A 12070-nucleotide genomic window follows, 5' to 3' on the forward strand; every position below is an offset into this window, starting at 1 on the left:
ACGTGACTCGGGCGTCTAAACTATTCACGCAACGAAACAAGGTCGCATAAATTGGCAGTTTTAAAAATTCCACCAATAATATCCGTCATAATATATCCGACTAGCTCTTTCCTGCGGCTTTGCCCATTTGAACTCTTCACTCTTGTTTCCATGGAAAATAACTGACAATACAAGAGTAGTAAAGTAAGAATGTAGCATTTTACTTGTGACCGAATTCAGGTCATATTGACCTAAAATTTATATCCTTTTTTTTATACAACTTAGAATGGCAAACAAGCTGACGGCCCACCCGATGGAAAGTGGTAACGGTCGCCTATAGACATGAGCAGTACCGTAGACATAACAGAGTATACTGTTTCGCCCATGATACCCCCCATGCGTTGCCATTCCTGAGGACTCAGGTGTTATTCCTCTGTACCCTGTAAATTCACGCCATATCCTACCCTTCAAACCGAAACACAGCCATGCAAACACAGCTACTTCACGGTTGAAACACGAATAGGACAGAGGTGCCCAAGCAAGAGACTTTTGTACAAAGTCTCCCTCTGGTACAAAGAACGTACAAAAAATACAACCTACTTTATTCTCATGAAATAAAGTCTTTTTCAGATTTTATGGATAAAATATCTCTATTTAATCAATAATAATCAATCATAATCTTGGTTGTTTAATTGGCCCTGTGGTCCCGGCATAAAATGGGCCACGTTTCTTTCCTGTGGGTGTCGTAAGAGGCGACTAAGAGAACTTAGTGATGAAGAGATTAGCAGCAATGTACCTCTTAAAACATCACCAAAGCCTAACTGCGATTGCCAACCCGCCTATCAAGCATAGCAACTACTGGTAAAATCTCCTGATAAGGAGAAGCCTATGTTCAGCAGCTGATATGATGATGATGATGATAAAGACTTTATACAAAAGTTTTTGTATAAAGTTATTTACCAAATAGGTGTGTTTATGCGGCTTTGATTCGGTTTGAATTTTTTGATATGCCATGGAAATTTTTAGATACGGACTGAAACATGAAATCGTAGTTCTCAGGAATGATCAGAAGTATCCTGGATGTCACAGTGTATTTTTAACGTCCATGGTTTATGGTTTAAACAATGGTTTTTCCATAAAGTGGATCATCAGCTTATTTCCCATTTCAAGTCACATATGAGCTGTAATAAAAGCAGATTGCAAAGTGACAATTAGCTACTAAATGAAATGTTGCCACGATGTAGAGTGAGAGAGTAAGGTGATTAGTTGTCTCGCTTTCTCACTCGTTTTTTCATATAGCTGAGTGGGCGATCGCGTAAAATAAATGAACAGGTAGGACTGTGGGTGTCGAAAGACGAGAGGGTCACATAGTGACATTTATTAAATTCTGTAGCACCGGTACCCAAAATGAAAGTAACGTAATCCGAACATTGTTGTTTTTGCCCCGATTTATCTACATAGAGAATATAATAATATTATTTTGACATTATATCTAAAAAGGCTAGTCAGAAGTATTTATTAATATTATCATGTCGATCATGCTTCCGTTAACTGTTCCCCATAGATTGCCATAAAGAACGATCCCGAGCCACCTGCATCCACTGTATGCCCCTGTAATTAATGTAAGGTTGTCGCTCCATCTAATGGGGTGTCTTCCTACACTGCGTTTGCCTGTACGGAGTTGCCACTCAAGAATAATTCTTCCCCATCGGCTGTCGGTTTTTCGAGTTATATAACCAACCCGTTGCCACTTTAGTTTGCTTATTCTTTTATTGCTTATCACTTTGATTCTTCTACGTTCTTACTTCTTCTATCCTTATTATTGATCATAGTATTTATGAATATACATTTTCATAATGTAATTATGTTTAAAAAATTTAAATTACATGCATTTCATAGACATTTATATTCAATCAATCAATCTGGGTCATCTGGACCGTCCTAAGAGGGTTAGGTGAGGGCCTCGTAGCGGAACCACTTGCTCCAGCTTCAATTCCGGAGCCCCCGGCTCCCCAGGTACACTGAATCTAACCTTTTTCCAGATGCTGAGGCGTGGTCTTCTTATCTACATAGGTGTATTCTCTTATCGCCTTATGCGCTAGATGGCGTTGATAGTAAATAAACAAGATTTTAAACAAACTATCTAACTAACTAACTAGCTGTATCCTGCAGTTTCGCCCACATGCATCAGTATTTAAAATATTCGACCTTCTAGGTTAGGATATAACCTATTTACGTGCTAAATTTATTTCCTATCTGTTCAATAGTTTTTAAGGTAAACGAGTATCAAATCCAATTATAAGTTTATCCTTAAAAAGTTAATGATTAATACGTATAATAATAAGAGCTTTTATACAATGTATTCAAAACTTGGACTTTGCAGCATTTAAGAAATAAACAAAAGAAATGATAATCATTTATGCACGTTAATATATTTTTTTATATTTAAATAAATCATTGGGGTATCTCCATCTATCTTAGTGCAGATATACCAGAACATTGAACTTAACGATTTTAGGTCAAGCTTTTAGTCATCGGGTCATCAAACTAAGAGAAAACAATAATAGAATTGAACAATTTCAATTACAAGTAACATAGTAACGGATATATGTAAATTTGGCCAAACTGTGACAATTTGTTTCTAGTATTATGCGTAATCCTTGCTTTAAGGTTTAAGGATCAGTATCTTTCGTTGATGTGGTAGTTTCACTACGAATATAATAAGATTATGGGTTCAGGTCTATAATTAAAGGAACAGTGAGTTTTTGGGTCATAGGTTTGTGAGATTAATCTATTATATCTATTTGAATAACATTGTAACTTTAATGAAGACCCCATTTAGAGGTCCCATTGATTTCGGTGTTATATAATGAACTAGCTGTATTACTCGGATTCGCTTATGGTTCTATTGTGATATTAAGTACAAACCTTTTTCAAAAAAAATTGCTATCAAATGCTAAAAGACTTTTTCAAATCCAACTGATAGTTCCAGAAATCAGTGCATTCAAACAAACTCTTCTATTTTATTGTATTAGTATAAGCTAGCGATAGAATCCAAGTCTAATAGAATAGTTTTAAAAAGATTTATAGAAAAATCATGTACTTCAAATTTCATAAACATAAGTTCAAAGTGTAAAGAACATTTTATTAGCAGTTGTCCGATGTCCTGAAATAGCAATCAATCCAAATTACGATTCAGAACATACCCAAGGCGCTGAACCACTGATTGTCCTTTACACTGTGGGAATTTTCATTAGCCATCTGAGGTAGCGAGAGAACACATTTTGATAAATGACGTGTCATTATTTTTCTGGTATTAACGTGACAGTAATGAAAGAGCGAATAATTGGTAATATTCTACTGGGCCAATTTACTAAATTTCATGACATAATTTGCCAAACTGAGTATTGAACTAGGAAATTTGCATTTTATTGTTTCTATCTATAAGTTTTATATATTTTTTATTTTGCTTTGATCCCGCTAGATCTTATGAATTGATACCTTCGACATATCCCGACAAAGGTGTTCTTGTTTACAATGTCATGAATTTTTCCTTTTATGTTTATGCCAGTACTTATGACTTCTTCTCTAAGATTAATATGTCAACTTGCAGTATGCAAGCGCAGAGTATGAGATGTATTTTTAATAATACCACCATTTCTTTGTTACAGAACACCAATGCGTTCGAGTACTATTCAGGAATGCGACAATACGAGGAAATGACAACTATCATTGCAAAATGGCTCATAAACAGTGGAAGACATGGATGAGAATCGCTCTCTTTCCGATCGCCATACTAACCACGACTATCGCTGACTTCACGACAGAATGTCAAAGACCATGCGACTGTAGATGGCAGTCCGGAAACAAAGCCGCAATTTGCTCAAACTCCAGTCTTAAAGTGATACCCGCCAACTTGAGCAGCGATATTCAAATACTAGATCTATCGAACAACAATCTGCAACAATTGCATCAGGAAGGATTCAAAAAAGTGGGACTCAGCAATCTGAAAAAGTTATTTCTAAAAGAGTGTAACTTGGAAGTCGTTCATAAGTCGGCTTTCGCAACATTAGCTATAATGATAGAACTCGATTTGTCCAAGAATAGGATACAATATCTCCACCCAGACACGTTCAAAGGCACGGAGAAACTAAGATTAATAAACTTAAGCAACAACTTCATCGATAAGTTGGAGGACGGTATATTCCGCAACTTGAAGTTCCTTCAGAAAGTAGAGGTTAGTAATAACAGGATTGTGCGGATCGGCACAAAAGCATTTGTAAACTTGCCACAGTTAAAGATACTGAGATTTGATGGTAATAAATTGAGTCACATGAAGCCTGAAACTTTGATGGCATTGAGAAATTTGTCCGGATTAGACTTACATAATAATCCGTGGCGGTGTGACTGCAACCTGCAGCCATTTAGAGATTGGGTGATCAGTCACAATTTATACACTCCGCCCACGTCATGTGCTGAGCCGTCATCCGTGCGAGATAAACTTTGGAATGAATTAGATTCATCGAACTTCGCTTGCCGGCCTACCATATTGGAACCCCTACCAGATTCAACGATCAGAAGTTACGATGTAAACGTAACTTTGACTTGTAAAGTTGTAGGTAATCCCACTCCAGAAGTGGTATGGCGGTTCAATGGAAAAACTATTGACATGAGATCGTTTGGAGAGATCAGATATATTATTTCTGAGAATACTATGGATTTGATACGATGGGTTAATTTAACCATTATTAACAGTAGATACAGCGATAGAGGAAACTATACATGTATCTCTGAAAACCCTGGTGGTCGAGATGAGAAAACTGTTACGCTCATATTATCTAAATATGGAGGAGTTGGTTCTATAATTGGGCTAGATACAGATTCATTTGCTATATTAGTTGGTTGTTTGTTAGCTATAGTTATAATTTTTGCTGCTGCAATAGCAGTATGTTATTTTACAACACAGAATAATGAAATTAAAAGACTGATTAAAACTGATACTCGTTCGTCAAACGGTGAAGCTTTAATAGAAGGCTCAGTCGCTTCTGAAGGAGACAAAACCTCAAAGCCAGAAGTGAATCCTGTGACGAAGCCTCCGAGGAAATATGAGGCGCCACCGTCCCTAACTAGTGAAGCTACAGAAATGTCAGAGCTGAACAAAACTCTACTGGATAATGACTCTGTCATGGGTGAGGTTTTTTTTATATCGCAGTTAATATAATTTATTTGTTTATATATTTATTTATTAAAATTTTATTTTGTTCATACATACAAGAAAAACGACTCTAAATAGTCATGCATGAGATGTATATTACCTAAATTATGATGTAAGTCTGACATATATCTAAATATATTTTGTTTGGCATACAATTTAATATAATTAACTTTATTTATCTAATAATTTAAATAACTTATGTGCTGGTCGCTAGTCTGCATTGAAACAAATTTATAATTATTAAATCTAGTTTTATTAAAAAAAGCCACAATTAAATTTCTTACCGGATCTTATCAGCTGGAATTGCATTCCAAATACGCGGTAGAATTATAAAAAAAAAAACTATTCAAAAATGTTTTTAATTAAATTTACTCGAATACAAAATATTAGTTTTATTATACCGTCTTATTGTACTTATACAACTGTATCGTTAAATTTATGAATTGTCTTGCTTATTCTCTAATTACAGAGATAAACATACACATATACACATAAACATACACATATACACATAAACATACACATATACACATAAACATAAACATATACAGAGGTATACATTAATATAATACAAATAAAGTATACTCCTTCATTCATCATACATAAAAAAAGAACACGTTAAAATAATTAGAGAATCTAACTTGTGTCATCTTTTTATATCAGTTGGATAATAATTTTGTGTTGGATTAGAAAAAATTCCAATTTTGTCAAATTAAGAAAAAAAATATGAGTAATTTAATAATACGTAAATGAAAAAAAAATATATAAAAAACTTGGAGTGATTGATGGAATAATATTAAAGGAAATTTTGAATTAAATGCAAGAATTCCTTGCAATTTTCGTTGTTAAAATTTGAGGTTTGCTTTGATCGGGCATTTTCTTAAGAAAACTCAGAAACAAGCGGTTTTTGAGTTGCAAAGTATTTTCTCATAGAAACTTTCCATTTAAAACTGATTTATGTATATACTCCTGTAAAAACAAGAACAATACGGAATTTATTATGGCAACTTCAAACTGGAACATTAGGTTGGTTTGAACAAGGGGTATAATTTCATGTAATTTATTACAAAAAACTACTCTCAGTGAAACATTCGTATTGTTGCGTGCTAGGCCTTTTGGAATATAATGAGAAATTTAATAAGATCTCTTTTGTACAAGTTCTTAAAACATATAAAATATTTGTTAGAGTTTCAACGTTGTAGTGTTAGATTTATCCAATGAAAGAAAAAAAAAACACTATTTAAATAGTAATAAATCTTTCATAATATAAATGCCAAAATCGTAAAAGAACCCAAGTGACCTACATAATCCAAAGGATAAGTTGCAGTGGCAATGAGCTCGTCACATAGCTCGAAGAATCGACAATCGATTGGGAAGAAAAACTAACCAACGCAGTGTAGGATGACTCAGGATCACTCAGAAGGAGTGACGACCTCAAATATATTGTAGGTAGTCAGTGGATGCAGGTGGCTCAGGACCGTTCCTTATGGCAGTGGAGAAATGTTTAGCGATGGACAAATAATGGCTGAGATGATGATGAATTAATGCTAAGATTAATACATATTTATTTATAATATTTTTTTTAGAGAACAATAATAATAATAGTACTACGTACGCTTTGCGTAACGTTCTACAATACATAAAATTCATATGATAGATAGTTTTAAAGTAGGTACATTCATTCTTTAAATTATATCTATAACACGATAAAAGATTTATATGATTACATTAACTATTTAATTTTTTTCATAATACTATTCTATTTACCAGTAACATTATAAAAATCTGCTAATAGTTGATACAAGTAGATATTTTGTTAACTATTTAAAGTCTACATTTCTATTTGTTTCATTGTTTGTGTTGAAATGGGCTAGATTAAGTTTTGATCATTACCAAATAGCCAAAATATTTTTCTACAAACTAAATCTGAATATTATTATTCTTCAATGCTCTATTTTGTTCGCAGTATCCAACGAAGACAGCAATCGCCATCAAGAAGCGGAGGTTTCAAAAGTATCTAATGATACTCTACTCATGGAACGTTTGATCAAAGATCACCAGGCCTACCCACCAGATCTACTTTCGTTTCCATTAAGAGGAGGCACTCAGGTCTCACCAGCTAGCGGAACTTCATCGGGACAAGAGAAACTAAACCAAACTAATTCTGTTAGTCCAATTAAATCACCTGTATATGGTGTGACAACGATCAATCCTACCCTATACAGCAGACTCCAAAGTGCAAACTTACAAAGTTCTGCGTCACTTATGAGTCCTAAAAGTGGTTACGTCACTTTACCTAGAAGGCCGAGGCATAGCCAAGAAAATATACGCCCTCAAATATTTTCCACACTTAATGGTGTTATTCCCTATTACGATAATTTCAACATGAAGCTATTTGGCCACGGAGGCAATTACTATAGCCTTAACAAAAGCGAAATGGACTTAGGCCCAATCAGCAAAATGAGTTCCAGCTTTCATGATTCGGAAGAGATCGAACCTGCTCCATCGCCGGCACCTGGAACACCACATGCAACGATCCCAAGGAACAGCCTCAGTTCTCCAAATATCCACAATCAGTTGTTGACTTTACAAGCTATGTCCATGAATGCCGCTCAGGGAAGGCTTATGAAACCATCAGAGCAACGTCCTCTCAAAGTCACGTTGGCTGAAAATGAAGGTGTGATTAAAAATCCCATCCGTGACTTATGGATGGGTTATAGTGTGAACGTAGTTAGTGGTACTATTAGTAGGACAAAAACAGCCCCAAAACCACCACCTAAACCAAGAAAGAGAAACTCTTGTGAAGTGAAAGAACCATTTCTTATGAATTCTGCTGACAATGCTACCCAAGTGTAAATAAGTTTAAATGTATCTACCTATAGCTTTACCCCAAGTTACGTTAAAACTTATAGCCTAATGTTAACTTAGTTTTGATAGAAGATGTGCTTAAGGAAATTTGACAATGGATTTTGAAGTTACCATTGTGACTCGATTTAGTAAATTTAACAAATAATGTTTCCAACTTACAAGAACATGTTATTTATAATTATACTGATTTAATTTTTTTTTTTAAATGTACAAAAAAAAATTATTATTATTTTATTCTATATGGATTTACGTTAAGATTGAAAACCACTTACTTACTTGATATAAATCTATTATCAATTTTTGAAACAGTTTTTATAGAATTACTTAAGTGTTATCTTCTATCAAGACTAGTAAATTCAATAAATTTATTATTACGTTATTGCCTTACATAAAATGGTTTTATGAATCGTTATAATTATACATATTTTATACATAAGTTCAATTTTTTACTATTCCATTATATTCAATAGAAACTAAGTCATTTGTACAGCGAATATACAGAACATTTTATGGTATTATTCATCCTATATTGGTGCTTATATTAATACTAAACGCATTGTAGTAATACTCTGCTTCATTGAATAAACCTGTAAGGATAAAACTAACTACTTTAACTGGAGTCAAAATTATCGAAGCTAAGTTATCAAGGTTTAATTTTCAATGCAGTTTAACTGAATGTTGAATTTGCATATCTGCTCAAAATGAGATTTTGGAACGATTTGTATAAGACAATTTTCATAGTTAAAAATGAAAGTTACTAAATACTTATTCATTAATTATGTATTCGTATGTAACCGTATTATAAGTCTACAATGTTAGACTTAAAGCTTAGAATTGCAAACAAGTTGACGGAACTACCCTAACCTGATGGAAAGTAGCAACTATCGTCTACATGAACAGTACTGTGGAAATAACGACATATAGTGTGTCGCCCATTATATTCTTTATCCGTTGCCATTCCTGAGGACAAAGGTGTTATGCCTGTACCCTGTAAATTCACAACCATACCCCATCCTTCAAATCGAAACACAACCATGCAAACACAACTACTTCACGGCAAAAGCACGAATGGAACATAAAAACATCCAAGTGGACGACTTATTATTGCTAATTATTTTTTTTTTTTTTTATACAACTTAGAATGACAAACAAGCTGACGGCCCACCTGATGGAAAGTGATAACCGTCACCTATAGGCATGAGCAGTACCATGGAATTATTTATTTATTTATCATATTAAGCATAAATTCCATTTTTCAACCAATTAAAAAAAAAAGGTATTTTTTATATTTGTCAGCTCATAACTCTGCCAGATCTAAACAGATTTGGAAAATTCTTGTTTTATCTGAATGATATTAGTACAGATTGAACTCATAGAAATTTTATAAAAATCACTGCATTTGTTTAGTTTTTAAATCAAAATTACTGGTTTTGTCGCAATTGAAGTTGGTTTTTTGTGAGATTCAATCTTTAATTGTTTATTTTGTAAATTTTTAATATGGCAAGATTGTGCTCTGCTGTGTACATGTTTCCTCGTGACATGTTCCGTTGTGAATTTTAACTTGTATAAAAAAAGAAGGGATTTTTCTTTGGAATCATCGTTCCCGCATCATAGCAACCTTGTCTTGTATAATTAACCGCTTTCCTGTCTTAATCAGACAATTGAAAGAATTTTATTAAAAACTAAAAAATTTATATTCTCTCTAATCAACTGCTCAAAAAATAAACATATATTCTTTGTTTTACTTTTATAAAAATACTACTATTCAATTTAGATTTTTATATTGTCTGCAGCCAAATCATCTTTATTTAGGTTTTAAATTGTATTTTTTGTAGACTTCATTACCGTTTCCAATTTTCTTCCAAAATTAGCAAACAAAACAATCTTTACATATAATTCTTCTTATTATTATTTTTATTTTGTAAATACATTTTTATATTACCTACCTTTTTATATTATTTAGTTTGACATACAGTATCTATAAAATAAAATTATATGGCTACTATAATATTGATATAATATGGCAACAAATGATAACAAAACTTTGTCACGTGGTTTAAATTTTTTTACAAGCTTCGTTAATTTTGCCTCTAATTGCAAATTCCTTACATCCATAATTATAAAAGAAACAAAATATAAACCAGTGTTGCGTAATTATTAAAAGAATTTCTGTACTATTATAGTAGCATAAGGTTGAATATAAATTGCTACCGTATGGTAGGACTTCCAGTAAGGTACGGTAAGATTTCGCCTGATATCATTGAGTATCTTCAATGAGAATTCATTGAAATTGTAAATAAATTAAGCAGTGTAAATACAATTTGTTTTTTACATTCCAGTAGATGTAATAATGATGTAAACAATTGTTTGAAATCGGAATTATGTAGTACTATCTGTAACCGACTCTTTTTGGCCGCGTGAATTACGGATAAAAATTGTGTTAAATTTGAATGTATCGTATTTGTATGTATTTGTATGAATCTATGTATCAAATTTCATTGAAATTCTTTTAAGCATGATTAATTAACGGATATTCAAATGGCGCTATGAGAATTGTTTTATATAATTGCATACAATTTAAATAAATATACAGCGGGTTTTAAACCATGGTACGTGCACGCTTAACCCTACAAGAAAGACTTTTTTTTCAATAGATCAAATGTAAAATTTTGTAGTCGCGTATTTAGTTGGTGCATTTTAAAAATCACTTCGTCGTCAAAATTTATCATAACCTCTCTCTCTAGTCTATCTCTTTTATAGTAACAGAGTATTTATATAATATTTTTTTTTGTTTTACTTAGTTTAAAGAAAGCGACATTTGAATGAACACAGCGACATCTATGGTTTTAAACTTATGATGCGACTAATAAAAAAAAATAGCAGTAGACCGGTTTAGTTTATATATATATATAAAAAAAAAATCAGAGAGAGTAGATGAGGCTCGAACCCACTACCCCTACCAAGAGCAAGAAAGAAGACGAAAACAGATCACGTGACACCCGAACAATAACACGGAGCTTTGACCCAATAACACGGAGGTAGTCGCTCCAGAAGTTGAAGCCAGGGTTAAGGGGTGAAACCTCCATCTAAACCCTCCTAAGAGGGTTTTTTTTTAATGGGTGATAATGGAATGGTAACCCCACCCGCGCTATCGGTATACACCGGCGGGGCACCAGTAAAGGATGATAGGTGAGGATGAAGCAGGTCAGTTAGCCCATTGTGACGAATTCAATAAGAATTGTTCACGATGGTTTCCAGGGGAACCACGTGGAGGTCGACCTAATAGGGTATATTGCTAATCGCTATTGCTAACAATCCCTCCCCCCCCCCCAAGAGGGTTAAAAAAGACCTAGATTAGACCTTTTTTTATAATTACACGATTTTCTAAAAATAAATTGAACGTTATGTATGATTTCAAATATTAATCGTCTTCTTATAATTCCGATTTCAAACTAAATATTGGCCGCTTTAACGAATAAAAATTCTAAAATTATTTAATTGTTCCGAATGTAAAAATGTATATAGATAGATAATAATAATTAAATTAAAAGGTAAAATTAATTATGTATTTACGGTGTGGTCATGTAAGGTACGAGAGAGGCGGTTGGACCAATATTGAGACAGTGTGAATGGGGTGAAATAATAAAAATAAATACAATTTGAGATTTTACATGCATTTTTATTAATACTACAGTTCTTACTCTGGTGATTGGGATTATTGATTGATTGAAACAAAAAATATCTTGTGTCCTTCTTCGTCATCTGTCTATATATACATATAATAAAACTGTAGAGTGCGAATATATGTAAATAGAAAAAAAAACGCTATAAACCGAGTCAGGGAGGTGTTAATAATAAAATAGAACACATCTAGATTATTTCAAATTTTTTGTTTCTCTGTCTGTTTGTACGGGCTAATCTCCGAAACTGTTGGATCGATTTAAATGAAGTTTTGCATGGTGATACCTCACATCCCCGGTCAACATTTTAGGTACTTTTAATCACAGA

At 33.1% G+C, this 12070-nt stretch overlaps 1 protein-coding gene across 2 annotated transcripts in view; it reads left to right on the forward strand.

Moving 5' to 3' along the window:
- Window positions 1–11694, forward strand: part of LOC113521010 (uncharacterized) — a 397978-nt gene extending 386284 nt beyond the window's left edge. For both annotated transcript variants that reach the window (XM_052893731.1, XM_052893732.1), the window contains exons 5-6: window positions 3651–5168; window positions 7161–11694. In XM_052893731.1, the coding sequence (XP_052749691.1) occupies window positions 3719–5168; window positions 7161–8050 (2340 nt within the window). In that variant the 5' untranslated portion in view covers window positions 3651–3718 and the 3' untranslated portion in view covers window positions 8051–11694. The remainder of the gene's footprint in view (window positions 1–3650; window positions 5169–7160) is intronic.
- Window positions 11695–12070: the final 376 nt, after the last annotated feature.

The sequence above is a fragment of the Galleria mellonella genome, unplaced genomic scaffold (genome assembly GCF_026898425.1).
Source record: "Galleria mellonella isolate WM207_F2 unplaced genomic scaffold, CSIRO_AGI_GalMel_v1 utg184, whole genome shotgun sequence".
Taxonomy (NCBI): domain Eukaryota; kingdom Metazoa; phylum Arthropoda; class Insecta; order Lepidoptera; family Pyralidae; genus Galleria; species Galleria mellonella.